This window comes from Myripristis murdjan, chromosome 10 (genome assembly GCF_902150065.1).
Source record: "Myripristis murdjan chromosome 10, fMyrMur1.1, whole genome shotgun sequence".
Classification (NCBI taxonomy): domain Eukaryota; kingdom Metazoa; phylum Chordata; class Actinopteri; order Holocentriformes; family Holocentridae; genus Myripristis; species Myripristis murdjan.
The window spans coordinates 6,512,017-6,530,154 of record NC_043989.1 but is presented as its reverse complement, the minus strand read 5'-3'; the positions used below and the strand labels follow the sequence as shown (position 1 = coordinate 6,530,154).

Below are 18,138 nucleotides of genomic sequence, written 5' to 3'. Positions count from 1 at the left end.
TTCTGCACAAACGACAACCAACAACAGCGACACAGATAGAGATATATGTACAACACTCGATATATGTACAACGCGGGGAGAAAATGAAATATGAAGACAAATGGTTTGATCCTAAAACATGTGCACATAGCAGTACTCACAATTAAACCACCAGCTACACACAGACACTCTACACATCCAATAAACAGCATACAACAACACCAAAGGCAGTTTTACTCTAGAAAAAGGTGAGATTCACTGAATTTCTTCTCAAAACATTTTTTTGAAAACTCTGAAAATGCTGATTTCACATTGTGGACATGAATAATGTGAAAACTGCATTCCTCCACCAAGGAAGAATTACATGACAATAGTCTAAAGGTGTTAATGGTTTAAAAAAAAAAAAGCCATTCCAAGTGCAAAACTATTTCAGTGTCAAACTACTTCCAGTTTGTTGCCCTGTCTCCTCCACCGAGTCTTTTCCTGGCAGGGAAACGGATTTGCACAACTATTGGTGCACAGGTCACATTATCTGCACGACAAGACGTCATGCTCACGCCACAAAAATATGATATACGTCATTTAGCTGCTGGATGTTCAGGCTTTCACTGAGTTTTGTGTAATTCTGTGCTTTATTTTGATTGCACAGTGTGTTTAGTGCCTTGCTGCAAGCCAGATTCCCTATTTGAGGCAACAAAGGCTTGAAGCGGAACAGCAGATAAAACCATGTGACCAACACCTTTGGTCAGTTTGATCAAGATCAGGTTATATATGTATGTTGTAGGGTGCCATGCAGTTACATTAATTTGACTTTTGTCCTGCATCATCATCGTCATCATCATTAAATAGCAGAATCAAATGCAGACGTCAACACAGAAGTCTAATGTCTCTGCTAGTCACCACACAGTTTCTTGTCATTTACAGCGGCTTGAATAGAGGTTTTTTTTCCAAACAGTTGCTTTGGGGGCGCAGCCAAAGCGGAGAAAGCAGTGCACTAAAATCTTCATCAGTTCACATTTGCCAAACATTTCTGCGGTTTGATTTCACCAATTTAGACGCCAGATGGAAGAAGATTGCCACTTACTTAGGACTTTTATAAAGTCTGTTAACAGTTAACCCCGCCCATCTGGCGCACCCTGCATGTTGTAACAAATGCCTTATTATACGTTATCTCAGACACCTGAAGGAGGCAGGCTAACGTCAAGGCAGGAATAAACGGTTGCTTCACATTCAGCCCCAACTCAGCTCTCAACTTGAAATTTGATCTGAGGCGCCGAGCTGAGCTGCTTTTTCAGAGCTGAAATTTCAATCACTTGTCAAACAAAATGTGTTTTGAAAAGATGTGAGTAGAAAAATGTCTGACTCACACCGGATATGGGAAAAAAAAAAATCAGATATCAGACTCAAGCTGCCAGTCTGAACACAGCTTTAGACTGCATGACCAAACAGAAACAGAAAAACTGCACGAAACGGCCGTACAACGCTGACATGGAAGTACCCAAGGAAAGTACTCAGCCTGTCCATTAGTGTCTATTCAATTAACCCTATAATGACCCTCAGGGGGACAGTGTATGGCTGTTATAGCGATCACACATGATTTGTGCTCAACTAACCTTTTGTTCATCATTTAGTGAGTTTGTTAGCGAAGGCGTATTAGCAAACACTGATGAATCATAAATTATTTAGAAAAAAGAAACAGCCGGAAATGTGGTTATGTCTCATGGATTTGACCACATGATCGGAAAAAATGCATTTTTCATGTTAAACTGGCAAAGCAGATCATCTCTCTTAACCCTTAACTGGTGATTTCCAGATGCTAGTGAGGCTACATATACATAGACTCTACTATTTAGAATAACACATTCACTTTTTAATATGCTGTACAACGACCTCTTACTAAAACACACACACACACACACACACATACACACGCACATCTTTTATCAGTGGCTTGCATATCCACACCATTTAAAATGGCTGCATAGACATTTCTTTACTGATGCAAATTACTCCAAATTAGGTGTTCCCTTTATCATGTAGGGCAGCAATACTGCATAGCAGAATTTGTTCACAAACACTATCGGCCTCCTCCAGAGAAAATACTGCAATCAAGTCCACACCAATTAAAATCTGCTTACAGATTCAAATAAAACCACAGTATATTTACAGTACTGGAAACAGCATCGGTAGAAATAATTAGATTAACACACATCTACTTCAGCACTAACATGATATTGTCTATATTCACTTGTTCATGGCTTTCAGCTTTTTTCTTCTTCTTCTTCTTCTTTTTTTTTTTGTTAACGAGGATCCAGCCCCCTTCATTGTAACAGACAATGTTATAAACAACAGTAAGCAGATTAGAGTGTTCTGTGAAATGTTAATCCTGCATGAAATGTACTTAATTGTAATTTTCAACACATTTAATTTTGAAATACTGGGCCGACACTAAGACTTAACACGTGTGTGTATGTGTGTGTGCTTTTTGACACTAATATGAGCTACTGTTTTTTGCAGCTGCATCCTTATAGTTTTTTTTTTTTTTTTTTTAAATTAACAAAATACATTTCATACCGATGCAAACACACAGCAGAATGTGGACATGTCTTTGCTTTTGACGCAATGCAATTCTTCTCATCCAGGCTCCTTTTTTAGTCAGTGTGACATTTCTTAAGAAGTGTTGTGTGAAGGTCACGCCAGCCACTGTCATGGCAACGACGACCCAGTTTCCACATGTTTGTTGTCTCATATATGGATATACCACACTGAGAGTCTGGCGGCCGGTGTGTCAGACAAATGATTGACAGGTGAAACGCGGGAGAAACAGTCTGCTAAACAGTGTGTCGATGGCCTGTGAGTTTGAGCAAGTTTCCAGAAGCAGGCTTTTTCGTCTTCTGAGAGAGATTCTCCCATGCTGCTTTACTTTTTTTTTTTTTTTATACTTTACTTTGAAACAGTCTACAGTCAGTAACACTGTTCACAATTCACAACCTATAACAAAGAGTGCTCTCAGTGTGTCTCAGACGACAATGAACTTCTGCTGAACTTCCTGTGCGAATGGAACCGAGGAGGGCTGAATTACCCCGTCTAGTCTGGCACAGCGAGGCAGCGCTACTCGACAAAAAAAAAAAAAAAGCAAACCAAATAAAAAGACATCATAAGCACTATTTCACTCGATGCTTTCATCTCCACCAGGGCGAAAAGAGACTCGGCTCTCGCTCTGAGAGGCCGCGGAGACGCTGCTCAGTGGTTAAAAGTGTGCTTGTACACAAAGCTGCCTTAAATTCGGGTTAACAGAGGATAGATGGCGTTCACTTGCATCATCTTATGTTCCGCTATCCAACTGAGTGAAGTGAATATTGACCAGATGGGACACAAACTGCCACGAAATGGATCCAGGTAGGTAGGGGGGCTACGGTATAAAGTTTCAAACCCAGCCTTCGCCTTAAAACATGACCTCCTCGCAACTCCCGTAATCGCTCTCCACCATGTCTGACCCGTCGCAGCTGCGTGAGTTCTGCCGGGCCGGGCGGGTCTGGGGCTGGGCGGGGTTGGGCGCAGGCGGCGGGCTGGTCTGCTCGGCGTACGAAGGCATGGCCACGCTCAGACGCATGCTGAGTCTCTTGTAGCCCCCCGAGACGTTGTCGAGGCTGCGGGTGTGCTGCGTGGGGTAGTAGCTGATGGCCGTGTACTCGTTGGGGCACTGCGAGCTGGGCAGGGGAAGCCCGTCGGGACCCAGGAAGTCGTCCAGGTTCTGGTTGCTGTAGCACGGCGGCAGCGGGGCGCGGCGGTCGAAGCGCTCCAGCGGGAAGGGGAAGCCGCCGAATCGCGAGTTCCTGCGCGAGTCCACGGTGGAGGTGGAGTAGGTGTCCTCCACGATGTCAAACTGGGGGAACTCCTGCACCGTCGGGCGGCCATAGTAGTCGGGGTCCGCTGGGTAAACTGGGGAAACAGGTGAGAGACAGAAACATGAGCATATCCAACAGAGATCTTGTTATTTTTATTGATAACCTTGTCTGTTCACAACATTGTAAGTAAGTCAGTAAGTATATATATATATATATATATATATATATATATAGTAGATATAAGCACTCCTTTGTACCCTCTGCAGTTTCTCTTTTAAATGCCAGGAGGAAAAGGTAGATAGGTGGAATAGTCTCCCAAATTCATAATGATGATCTCCAAATTCAAGTGACCATTTATTTATTCTTTTTTTTTTTTTTTAATGATGATCTCTTAAATTCAAGTGACCATTTATTTATTCCTTTTTTTTTTTTAATGATGATCTCTTAAATTCAAGTGACCATTTATTTATTCCTTTTTTTTTTAATGATGATCTCTCAAATTCAAGTGACCATTTATTGATTCTTTTTTTTTTTTTTTTTTCCCCAATGTCATGCGTGTTTGTATTTTTTGTTGTGTGTGCTCCCTTTGTTGCGGAACTAATTGCCCCATTGGGGACAAATAAAGATATATATTGATATTGATATATTGATATTGATATAGTACAGTGGTCCCTCGTTTATCGCAGGAGTTACGTTCTAAAAATAACCCGCAATAGGCGAAATCCGCGAAGTAGTCAGCTTTATTTATTTATTTTTTACAATTATTCTAGATGTTTTAAGGCTGTAAAACCCCTCACTACACACTTTATACACTTTTCTCAGACAGGCATTAACATTTTCTCACTTTTCTCTCTTGTTTAAACTCTCAAAGTTCAAACCTTCGTAGAAAAATAAGTCCAGTATTATAGAATGAACGCATTCTATACTGTACAGGAGACACGGCACAGAGGAGATTGACTGACAATGGTCTACATTCCCTTAGCCAATCAGGATGCAGAACACAATGCGCTGTAAAAAAAAAAAAAAAAAAAAAAAAAATTGCACTAAAAAAAATCTGCGAAACTGCGAGGCCGCAAAAGGTGAACCGCGTTATAGCGAGGGACAGCTGTATTTAAGAGATATTGAAATTGAATATTTGATCTGATTTGTTGTCCTATATTGCACATTATTGCACGTTATGCATTGTAATTTGCAAGTGTTTGCCTGAGGGTGAGAAAAAATGATTGCTGCCTCTAATATTATAATGTTTGTAATGCATTATGATGCCAAGTGCTAACTCTTTTCCCCCAACTTAAAAGCACGACACGCAGCCCGTTGCCAGTATTCACTTAGCTCAGACAGCGTGAAAAACATCAGCCCGCCAGTGTTTCTTCATAAACGCCCACCCATTAGACTCTATTTAACATTTCAGATGGTTTGGACCAGCCGCGGCAGAGCCATATCAGCTCTCCGGAAGGACAAACAACTTTAATCAAGGCTTCTTCACTCTAAGTAATTGTCACTGGAAGATCAATACTTGAACACCCGAAAACTTGGGGGGACGCTGGAAGGACTGGAGCTGGGAGGGAGATCAAACCGCATTCAACTATTTGCATGTTAAACAAAATTCTTTTACATTTCAAGCAGCCGGGGTCTGATTAGTAAAACGGAAGGTGGAAAGGGTATAAAAGAGGGCTTAGCGTCTTTAATTTACCACAGTCACATTAACATTTTCTGGTTTTAACCCGCGCTTTTATCCCGAGTGACTTCTAAAGAATACGAAAAGCCCAATAATCTTCGTTTAGTGGATCAACAGAATTACAATCAAGTGAAAACCAACACACATTCGAGAGCAACTTCTCTGAGAAGCTCTGCTGGCTGTTTATGTGCCCCCCTGCATGTTCTTTTTAACAAATAATCGCTTAAGTAGCCTATTCCACTATTGCTAATCTCAAATTAAGTCCCCGCCCTTGAAATATTTATTTGGGGATAAACCACGTCCTTTCGAGGCGCTAATCCTGACTGAAAGATCAGACCTGCCAGACAGTTTCCTCAGATTTAGAGAGGTGAGTGATTGGCAGGTAAGCAGTTGTTTCTCTCGGTCTGATCCCGGCGAACTCAGCTTGCGACCTTGCAGTGACTCATGCTTTGGTTATTTCGTTATTTTTCCCTCTCTCCGGAGCGCCTATACAACACATTGTTCTCCGCGTGTCAGTTTTTCTCTCGTCACAGCTCGGAGTCGGCGTGGCTCCTCTGCTCGCCGTCTCAGACCATCTCTGTGCACTATTGTTGAGCACCTATTGTGTGTATGCTCCTGGCATTTCAACACAGTGACGCACACACACACACACACCTATCAGGTACAGTATGTCACACACACACACACACACACACACACACTCGCACACATACAGGTCATGCAGATACGTCACCATCCTGCACAAATCTGAAAATCTGCCTGAATGATCCAGCTTGGCATTGCCGCACCGATTCTCATATGTGAATTAGTCTCGTTTCATTTTTGGTTTCCCCAATCTGCTACAGCAAATAACATGAGCTATAAATGATCTGTTTTCTTTCATACACGCTTAGTATTGCCACTATTACAACCACCACTGCTACTACTACTGTTTTTGAAATTTTCGAAAGGCAAAAGTCTCAGTGCCTGGTGAAATATTCATTCACATCACTGGTATCGATCAACAAGCCTACTGGTGCCCTGCGGATGTATTATGGTTATTTGTGTAAAGACAAATTCTAGCCTAAAACACATTTTCACCATTTCAAACCTCAGACTGATGATGTACCCTGTGTTACCGGTGCCGTTTTGTTGTTTGATGTTGCATTTCTGTTATCCTGTGGCCAAAAGTGAATCCATCCAGTAGCCTGTAAAGTGACTAAGAGGAAATCCCTGCACAGCTTGAATTCTGTCTAACAAGGTGGAAAAAATCATTCATCTAAAACGGAAATCTTTTACAACGGTTGAGTTATGATTTAAAAATAAAAGAGCACGGGCTTCTTTGTAGACTTGCAGCGATGTTAAACAAACACACGGAGCTCACTTCTTTCTGCTCTCTATGTGTTCACCAATGGAAAAAAAAAAAAAAAAAACATAATTAGAGGTTTAAACAACCAAAAGGCCCCAGAAACACAACATAAGTCGCCAAACTCCGTTTTTAAACACTGCTAATGTGTTTTAGGCTGGAATTCTCCTTTAATGCACCAAAAAAAAACTAATAAACATTGAAATTATCGCATCAGTGATAGGACTTTTAGGGCCCTATCTTGTGCCACCCGCTACCCACTGCCACTACCCGCTACCCGCAAATTTAGGAACTTCTAGGAACTTAGATTTAGGAACTTCCGCTATCCCTAAACGGTATCTTGCGCCCACGCTACCCGCTATCCGTTATGCCGACTCCGTCATTTGCGCCTGGAGGTGTGTCCGTGGGCGTGTTTCATGCGCTATCCCTAAAGTTGCTATCTTGCGCACACACTTTAGGGATATCCCTAAAGTTTGGGCTATTTACGAGAGTGCGCCCAGGCGGCTTCAATGCTGCCCCGACGGAGCCTCGCCACGCACACGGTCGGACTGATAACGGGACACCACCGGAATGGACTGAGTATATTACTCATATAGACTGTTTAGAGGAAAGACTGTTTTAATTGGACACTTACGCCAGCACGGTTTATTGTTTTATCATAGGCCAGCAGCTGTGCTAGATTTTTATTTTTAATATTTTATTTGCCCAATCTACCTTGTCAATAAATTAGTTTACACATAGTTCCACCTCTGCCTCGTGTGTCTGTGGTGTGGCCCGGGGATTTTACTCAATCAGTACAACCTTGTGACACGTCCACTTGGACACATGTGGCTCCACCTCCCGAATTAACTCGCCTATAATATAATATATCATATGTATATATATATATATAAAGCCAACTTGCTTTAGCCTCAGTAGAAGCCCTGAGAAAATCTACCTCCCTCTCTCCATCGCGGGTTTAGGATTTAGGATTTAGGATTTAGGATAGCGCATCCTGCCCTTAAAGGCAATGGCACCTGGCACACTGATTGGTTTAACTGGCGTAATGCCCAAAACACGCCTATGCATAATATAGCGGGTAGCGCAGGTGTTTTGCGGATAGCGGGAGGTGCACAAGATAGCAACTTTTGCGGGGGAACGCCTCTTGCGCAATGCTAAATCCCTAAATAACGGGTTTAGGGAGTCTGGCGCAAGAAAGGGCCCTTAGTTTCTTATCGGTCGAACTGATGCGATTGAAATTCAAACTCCGTCTTTCTCTGGGCATCTTCCTCCGAGGAGAAAGATTGACAGGTGGGCTCTGGCTGTGATGCAGAAGCACCGCGGCGATGGGCGCTTAGCACCAAAGCTATAGAGATGAAATAAAAAATTAAAGCCGATGAGGATCTCGAAGGTTGCCACTTTAAATTCCTGCCCTTCACTCCCAAAATCTCAAGCTAACAAGGCAGACGCATTATGTAGTTTGCTCGAACAAGACGGCACTAAAAGGTATCCTGCCTCGTACGCCCATTTACTGAGAATACTAAGCAGACTGAGGGTGATGTTATTGTAGGAGTGATTGAGAGGCGCAGAGAATAAGAAAGAGGGAAGGAGGGAGAAAAATGCACTTAAAAGACAGAGACAGGAGGAGGAGGAGGAGGAGGAGGGAGAGAAAACAATGAAATGGAAAGCCAGACAGTGACAGACAGGTGGAAAGAGGGAGAGAGAGACAGACAGACAGAAAGACAAGAAATAAGTGAGCGAGGCAGACAAAGGAGATGAAAAAGAAAGCGAGCGAGAAACAGAGATGGAGAGAAAGAAGGGACAGAAGGACAGAATGAGAGACACGGGACAGAAAATGAAAGGAGAAAGACAGGAGATAAGTGAGCGAGGCAGACAAAGGAGGAGAAAAGAAAGAGCGAGAAACAGAGATGGAGAGAAAGAAGGGACAGAAGGACAGAATGAGAGGCAAGAGACAGAAACTGAAAGGAGACAGACAGAGAAGGACAAAAGGACGAGAGAGACAAATTGACGAAGACGAAGGAGGGGAGAGACAGAATTTGGAGAGGTGAGAACAAAAGACAGAGAAAGGAGAGAGAGAGAGAGAGATAATTAGTGCGTCAGGGGAGAAAAAGCCCATTGAGTGGAACGATGGAAGGAGAAGGAGAGAGAGAGAGAACGTGCATCATCACAAAACACGAGTTGTTTCCAAGCTGTCGAGATCAAAGCGTCTGTCAGGCTACCTTCGGTCCGCCCGGCATCATCCAACGCCGCCGACAGCCAGAGCGAGCGAGCGAGGGGCAGCCACGCCGCAATTAGAGACTTAACTTATGTTACTTCCAGGCTTTGAAGAGTTCAATAAATATTTGAGAAGTGCAGTTTCTTTTTCTGAGGCGGGAGAACAGAGAGGCGAGAGAGCTGGAGAGTCTGTGATTTCGGCGGCGCCATGGGCTGCAACATCGATAATGAATGGTAGAGTTACTTTGTTCACTTAACGAATGGGTTTTGTCTCCCCCCCCCCCTCACTGCTGGGAGGACGATGGCGGCTGAGAAGTTTAAAAAGCTTTTTTTTTTTTTTTTTTTTCTTTACTTTACCAGCTGGGAGCATATTAGTGAGGAAAGTCAATGAGACTTGGTCCACTTTCTGTCAAAAAAAAAGTGCAGTGTTGCTGAAGTGCCCTTGAGCAAGGCATTAATCTACAGCAGCCGCGGCTCACAGGTCAACAGTGGAAGACTGTGATTATACTGGGCAGCTCCCAGTGCAACACAATGACTCACTAAATGCAAAAAAGAGCTTGTGACTTGTTTGTAATCTATGCACTAATTGCATTTAACTTGACAATGATTTTCTGCAGTCACTGGGCCGCTTGCAACAACTAATCAATGAAAAAGACACCAAAGGGAAAATAGAAAAATCATTTAATGTCAGAATGCACTGCACGTTTGATCCTGCGGTGAGGAATTTGCTTCAGTGTTGGAAGTCAGGAGCGACAAAGATTGAGCATCACTGATTTAGGGTTTTGCGAAAGTACGTCTGTGAGCTGAAATTGTGTTGTATTCCACGTTTAAAATGTGCACCATTCGTCAAACATCCTGCTAAAGTCTCGAAGTGTTAAAATTCAACGCGAGATGTATGTACTGAAAAAGTACTGAAATTTAGCCACCTTCCCCATTCAAGGACATTCATCCCATTCATGGCTTTTATTATCACTATCATTCAATTATTGTATAAAAGGTGCTGTACAAATAAAGTCACCTGTATGACACCTGTAATACATCTTTATGTCTTTTATTGTTTTATTTGCATCTTCTGTTTTATTTCAAAGTTCTCATTTTTAGTTTATTGTTTTATTTGCCTTTTCTTTTTTTAATTCCACCCTGTGATTCTTTTTAATGTTTTATTTTAATTTAATGTGTTAATTGACTGTTTTTATTGTTTTAAATTGTGTCTCATTGCTTTTAATGTCCCTGTAAAGCACTTTGAATTACCTTGTGTTAAATTGTGCTATACAAATAAACTTGCCTTGCCTTTAAAAGATATTAATTTTTAAGTCGTGTTAAAAGACGGTAGCGGTGCTTGTCGCTACTTAATAAAGTTCTCTGTGGGAAATATTGTCGCCAGAAAAAAACGCAAATCAAAAACCGGCTCCAGCTGTTTTTTCACCAGTAGGCCTCATCAGAAATCAACTAGAATCAATTAGAATCTTAAATTAAAGATTTAATCAGCCTCTTCATTAACAACATATGCCTTTTCCAATAATTAATCACATAACAGCTTCAAGTAAAGAGTATGAGAATCCAATGAATAATTTAGCATCAAAATTCAACATCCTGCACGAATAATTTAGTGTCAGACTCCGACATCCTGCACAAACACTCTCGCATCTGTCTTCACAACTTCGGAGGGTCATGAACCGAAAAGTTTAAGAAGCGCTGACATGGAGCAAAGAAAATGCACATCTGAGTGCTGAAATTCAGCTGTGTTTCTATGTTTCTTATGGCTGTAATCTTTTTTTTTTTTCCCAGTAATTTATCAGTGAAGCAGCGTGCAAGCCAGGCATCGCTTCGTTTTTACTGGGATTCAAGCCGAAATGCTCAAGAAGCACTGCGGCTGGATGAAGTGAAAGCACGTTTGACCTCTGAGATGAAAGTGCACTGCCCTTTAACAACCTCCGTTTATGGTCTCTGTTTGTTTTACAACAATTAACCGGCTCAACATATATATATATATATTAAATACTGTTTGGAAGGGCAAGTTAACGCCACCTCAGGTTCGGAGCCTCGGGAGCCGCAACCGCTGAGAAGATTCACGCTAAAACTCGGCCGCACCCCTGCCCTTTGACAACATCAGCCTCGTAACAAGCGGAAAACTGCAGGGATGTGTCCTTTATTCTCTCTGGATAAGGTCATCCAGATGAATGACCTGTCAGACTGCCGTTGCCTGGGGACTGATGGCATGACGGAAGCCTGATCTGCCTCTCTTCATCTGTCGTAGCGCAGAACACAGCAGTGGATGTATGAGTCATGGCTTGACTGTATTGATCTGACACATATAAAAAAAAGGGAGGGGGGCATAAAAGGAGGAAAAGGGAGAGAGAACATGACAGAGAACAAAAGAGGGGGCGAGAGAGGATGATCGAGGGTTAGGGAGTGATAAAGGGGGCAGAGAGACAGGTGGAGAGGGGGAGAGAGAGAGAGAGAGACGGGTAGAGGATCACAGAGCGAGTGAGGGATGGAGAGAGGGGCAGATAAGACTAAAGAAGAAGAGAGAGGGGGAGATAACCAAAAGAGGGAGGTGAGATGCAGATAAATGTGAATAAAGGAGCGTCAGATCAAGAGAAAGGGAGAGACGTACAGAACAAGGGGGGGAGACGAGAGTGAGCGAGCTATACTGCGAGAGATGGAGATGAAACGAAAGGGAAATCATTTTATTTCCACGCGGAGTTGCGTCCAATCAGCCTCATGTGTGGATGTTTAATCAGTGTTGCATGCTGACAGACTCTGCAGGCCGGCCGCTGCCTCCTGCCGCAATTAAAAACGTACTTACAATGACCTTGAATGACTCAATCATACAATTCGGCTTTAACACCGGTGTCATTTAGAGTTACAGCCCATTTACCTCTCCTCTCCTCGTCTAGTTTATATTCCGCCCCAAAATCATTTTGCAATGCATGCCACATGTAATTGGATTTTTTTTTTTTTTTTTACATTTATTCATGGGTGTCAAACATAGAAGAGCGCCTGAATAAAGACATGGGTTTGACAGGAAAGTCAGTAATGCAACATGTTTCTGAGGGATTATTTCCTGGAGGAGACCTGAGTTTCTTCCTGCGGGTGTCAGCCGGGTGACAGGAAGCGGAGCAAAAACGTAACGCAGCGCTCAACTTTGGCAGAACGGGACGAGGGATAAAACAGACGAACTTTGGCCAAACCGAATGAAGGCTTTGTGCTGACTGTGATGGATTATCTCACTCTGTGAAATCGTTTTTCATTTCTTTACAAGAATGGAAGGAGAGGAAAAACCTGGGCTTCTGACACTATCTTAAAAAAGAAAAAAAAAACTTTCAGACAGGAGGAAGGAAGGTTTTGGTATTTTGTCCCATCAAGCACAGAAACAGTTCACACAAGAAACAAAAAAGATCCTTGCCTCCTGTGCAAGGATCTTTTTTGGAAAGAGCATTTGCTGGTACATTATGGCATGTTAAAAAAAATAATTTAACAAAAAAATATTAATAATTTATCCATGCTGAGTGTGGATCCAAGTATTTCGAGGAGTGATCTAGTGAAGTGAAAAAAGAAAAAGTTTTTCTTCTTCCAGGTGAGCACACTCAGTTTTCCATTTGTTGAGTTTTTCACATGAATATATTTGACAAACCATCAGCCAACCAGCTCCATTTTATTTGGGTACTGGGGGATGGAGGAAATCATAGCAAACTGAAAATCTCATGAAATCACATTACAAATATATATATATATGTATATATATATATATATATATACATATATCTGGAAGGGTAGACTGCACTAGGGATAAGAGAGAAAACTGCTTTTGTTTGTTTTGGGTGAACTGTTCCTTTAATTTAGACACCAATCACATCCATGTGTCCCTGGTGCATCATTTAACACACAAACACACTCCTTTCTCTCACAGACTAATTCTCTCTTTCGCTTACACACACACACACATTCTCTCAATCTCCCACACACTCTTTTTTCAAAGACACACACACACACACACACACACACACACACACACACACACACACACACCTTCATAGTCCATGTCCCAGTTGTTCTTCCTGATGGAGTCATTGTCGGAGATGGATGGCGGCCGCACGGGCAAGTTGGGGGCCACGCTGCACACCACCGGCCCCTGCGTCTTTGGGGAGGAAACCCCCGATGAGCCGATCTGGCTGCAGGGTCGGAGCGAGCGGAACGGCGTGTGGTCGAGGTCGTTGCTGGAACCGACCAATGAGCTCATCTCGATGGGGTTGACCTCCTGGTTGATGCTCTTGGCCAGACTGGGCTGGAAGTAGCTGTGGGGCAGATCAAAGGAAAGAGCAAATAAAACGAAAGGCTCCCATGAACATATCACTGCCATTTTCAAGACACTCAATATAAAGTGTGTGTGAATGAAAAGCCGTGGTTTTGGTCTTACCCGTTGGAGTCCTGGACGCAAACGGGCTTCTTCTTCTGCTGGACGTAACGTTTCCTGACGCAGACAAAGATGCCAACCAAGAAGAGCAAACCGAGCACGCTGGCACTGATCTCCATGATTTCCACATAGCCGATCACCGGAGATACCTGATCGATGGATAGATAGGTCGATTGATTACGTGTGATTGAAGGTACAGCAGATACGGATTTAATGTGAAAAACGTTAGAGACACAAATATCTGGTACTTATGGAAGTGTTTGGGTTATGATACTTAAAAATATAAAAAATAGCAATGCAAAAGTAATGCGAAACATGTTTGTGGTCCGGACTGACCTGAGGCAGGGGGTCGCAGTGGATGGAGCCGTCAGAAAATTTACAGTCAAATCCTCCGGGGCACGGATTGGGCGAACAGCCGTCAATCAGGTTCTGGCACCTGTTGGAAGTGAGGGAGGGCGGGTTTAGAGGATTTGGAGGCAAACAGATGGGCTTTAATGCTCATTGCTGGTGATTTCTAGTGTGTGCATGCATAATGCTTTTGAGTATATCACAGTATATGTTCAGCATTAAGATATTGCTATTAAGTGGAAACCTTGTACCTCCAAAAACATAGACTAAATTTGATCCTTATTCTTTTTAACTTTTTTTTTTGTCCTGCTTCAGCATTGTTTCGCTGGATTACCGTGCATTTTTCATTTATAAAGTTGGCTTTGAAAAGGATTTGTGAGCCTTAACCCTTTATAGGGCACTCATTGAAATACTTTGAAATTCAAAAAAACAACCCTAGACTGTTATTAGTGAACATGACAGGACTTTATTACTTTTATAAATTTTTTCTAAAATTTTCATTTTCCTATAGAAAATCAAGGCCAATGAGATTGGTCAAATGCCACAATCATGTGACCTGGGATGTAGAGCGATCTTTGCTGATTGGCTGGGTGAAGACCAAATAATTATTGAACTAACTGAGACAGGGGATGGGCGTGATATGTAAAATTTCTGAAATTACCAAAAATAGTCACTTGCCTGATAAAGGGTTAAGGCAGTGATATTTCTCAGGATGTGTTCCCTCAACTCAAATGAAAGCATTAAAACGACCAAAACTGGACTTTTCACATGACAACATGCGTGCATTCGCATTTTCCGCCTTCCATTCTGACTTTATGATAAAATAGAAGTCGCACTTTCTTTCCACACAGTTTGCCCTGACTTGCCAGCTGCTATCGACTGCCAGTGCGGCTTCACAACGTGGGAAGACCGGGACGGCACACAGGCTGCCACCTTGGCTCGGGAGTGATGGTTAAATTTGGCTGCCAATACTGAGTGTTTCACTGCACCTCTCTGTTAATCATGAAACAAATCCCCCCAGGAGCTACTGGCACAGCGCTGATTGCTAAGTGACATTGCAATGGTACTGATAAAACCCTTTCATTTTAGTTTACAGAAACCCTGGTGTTCACTCATTTCCCAAGTGTTGACTCCAACTAAAAATGAATTTCAGCAGCTGCAGAGCAAAATATTTCATTGGATTAGGAGTGCAGCGTGTCAGGAGTGTTAGAGAGTCTCAGTCTTGCCTAATATCTAATTTTGGGTGTCTTCTATATGTGTCTGTATCCTTTCTGCAAAGCACTGTTTGACTCTCACCTATGACTGCAACTTCCTACATGCAGGCGGTGACAGATTGCTGAATATATGTACATGCAGGGTGGTATTTATAGCCTCCCGTCTATATGTGAGGAGCTGAGGTCCTGTACCATGTGCCACTATGCACTGCCATCACAGTCACTGACAAGATATAACTTCAAATTATTTGTTATTGTTTTATTCACACTTCTCAAGCTGCAAGAAACACACTACAGAAATAACTCAGAATATATTTGCATGTTTCACAGTTGACAAAATTGACAAAAAAAATGGATTTGTAGTCAAAGATGATATAAAATTATGTGTCTGTTTCAAATCTCACTTGTTTTATTTTTCTTTCCTGTTGTCTTTTATTGTGTTCTCATAATTGTCTGTTTCCTTCATTTATATTTTATGTCACTGTTTTAATCGTTTGGTGTCATCTTGTAACTGTGAACAAAAGTTTACATCAATAAAACTGCAGTTATAAGTAAATGACATTGTATAAATGGTGACGCTGACTATTATTATCATCAATGATAATGATGATGATAATTTCTGTCATTTTTTTCCACGTAATATTTGCCGTGTGTTTCCAAAATTTGCTCTGTATGGTGGCCCTGAGAGCTCATCACACTGCAGCTTCAGAAAACACACACACATAGACACAAAACACATGCAGATTATGAAAACATCTTCATTGTTTTGCACGGCATTTAAGAAAACGCCGCTGCGATTACACAATGAGAGTGTTTCCAGAGGATGCTTAAAAGTGATGAGGACGTCTGGCTACTAAAAATGGTGAAAATTAGTTTATAGACCCTGAATTTGTGTTTTTTTGATGTTAACAGGCCGACATATGAAAGGTCAGAAAGGTCAATAAGGCACTGGGATGTCTGAAAAACTGAACATATAAAGTAGAGGGCTGATGGAGTTGTGGGATATCTTATGGCTGAAATTCAAGGAGTGAAACATGTAGACACACACACACACACACGCTCGCAATATCAAAACACATGTGAAGAATGTGTCAATACAGCACGAATGTGTGTTTCCATGCTTTATTGAACATGCAGGCAGCGGGTCTGGGGTTTTATTGCTGCGAAACAATTCTGTCCGGCGCACCAAGCGAGTGTGACGTGACACGGCATGCATAAAAAACATTAGGACTGTGTCAAAATAACACCACTGCATAATGACACATGTGTGCTTTTAAAAGTCACACACCAACAGCCAGTGGTCGTCCATTCTCACACACGGAGTTAATCAATCCCTCCCTGGTAATATAGATTGCAGGTACTGTAATACCCATAAGGAGCAGCGCAATTTCCACAGGCGGACTTAATGAAAGCAGGAATATGCAAATGCTGCAGTAATTTCACTGGAACGTGACTGCACTCTTTGTCGGGTGTTGGTGTGTGAGTGGAATACCGCTGGTGTGTGAGCATTTGTCCATGTTTGTGTGCACTTGCCTCATCACATATCTACTTAAATGTGGGCCTGTGTGTGTGTGTGTGTGTGTTTCTTGGAGTGCCAGCACATACATCACTGCAAGTGATGGGCCTGTAATGGAACTTGTATTAAGCATTGTATTCGTATTAATCTTGTTTACGCCGGTGTGTGTGTGTGTGTGTGTGAGAGCATGATTGCGTTCACTTGTGTGTTTTTGTGCATGTCTGCGTGTGTTCATGCGTGTTTGTGTGTGTAGTCCCTTGCACATAACAAAGCAAAGGTTCTAATAGCCGATATGTAACGTCTTTAACAAATTAGACGGTTTCAGGGATTCTCTCATAATTGTATTCTGAGGCGGACGAAAAATTTTTTGAAGCACCATTTAGAACATAATGGGGCACTAAAACTCTCCACTGGGATGCAGATTAATTTCTTTTAGGTTTAGCATCTCCTTAAAGCATGGTTAACCATGGTTATCCAGGATACATTGCTGCCTTTAAAAGAAGAAATAATTCATAAAACACATTAATGAACAATAAAATAAGGGAATAAAATGTATCAAGAAGTTTCAGTGCAGTTTCTCAGACTGTTTTTGCTGCAGCTGGGGTGAGTTTTGATTTCAGAGGTGGACGACATCGATATGTGATATTTAACTCAGTGTGTGTGTGTGTGTGTGTGTGTGTGTGTGTGTGTGAGTGTATACCTCGCTCCGGCGATGTCTTGCGAACAGTTGCACATGTAACCTTGAGCCTTTGGCACACACACCCCACCGTGGGCACAGGGCTGGGAGGCACACGGGTTGTCGTCCAGCTCGCAGCGGGGGCCGTGGAAGCGGCCGGCACACCTGCAGCGCGGCTCTGGAGAGTAAATAAAATGCAGCCAGACGTCTGAGACAAGAGGCACTGATCAAAGCCGTGGTGAGTTTCCCCTGTGGGAGCTAAATAATGAGAGTTGAGGTCGACTTGATATAGTGAGGGAGCATGGGAGTGCATCAAAGTTCAAAGGAAAAACTCACCCTAAGGCTCTTTAGTCCTGTTAAAAACAGCTACTGGCAATGCACCTTGCATTTTTCTTATTCCTGTGGCTAACTGGACAAACTATGATGTGACTTTGCACTGAGATATTTCTAGAGGCTACAATTGAGTTTATTATCAAAAAATGTCTGGAGAGAGGACACACACTGTGATGATATGCAGAATTAGCCAGAATTTTATTACAGCTCACATTTCCACATTTTTCTCTGGTTAATTTGAAGAAATAAATGGGAAAAACACAATATAATTATGACTGCTATGTTTTTGAGGAGTATATGAACCTAAATACCCAGTAACGATAACGGGTGATGATTCCATCATGAATGGTATCATGTTCCTTCAAAGCAACATTCACATTCTCACACTTTTCCATTGCTTGATTATCAAGTAATTAACACTAAATGGCTTAAATTAGTCTTTCCTCATCTATTATTGTGAAGTGCCTCCTGATTGTAAAATGATATTTAAAAGCCTTTTATGGGCAATTTTGTACAGAGAGATTATGGAGATGCAGTGTGTCAAGGCAGAAAAATGTTTTAAAAAAAAAA

At 42.1% G+C, this 18,138-nt stretch overlaps 1 protein-coding gene across 1 annotated transcript in view; it reads right to left on the bottom strand.

Annotated features, from left to right (window-relative positions):
* Positions 1–3,112: 3,112 nt before the first annotated feature.
* Positions 3,113–18,138, bottom strand: part of fat2 (FAT atypical cadherin 2) — a 106,182-nt gene continuing 91,156 nt past the window's right edge. Inside the window, exons 25-29 of the mRNA XM_030061765.1 lie at positions 17,260–17,413; positions 13,818–13,917; positions 13,485–13,630; positions 13,097–13,362; positions 3,113–3,921 (exon numbers count right to left, since the gene is read on the bottom strand). Of these exons, the coding sequence (XP_029917625.1) occupies positions 3,425–3,921; positions 13,097–13,362; positions 13,485–13,630; positions 13,818–13,917; positions 17,260–17,413 (1,163 nt within the window). The 3' untranslated portion in view covers positions 3,113–3,424. The remainder of the gene's footprint in view (positions 3,922–13,096; positions 13,363–13,484; positions 13,631–13,817; positions 13,918–17,259; positions 17,414–18,138) is intronic.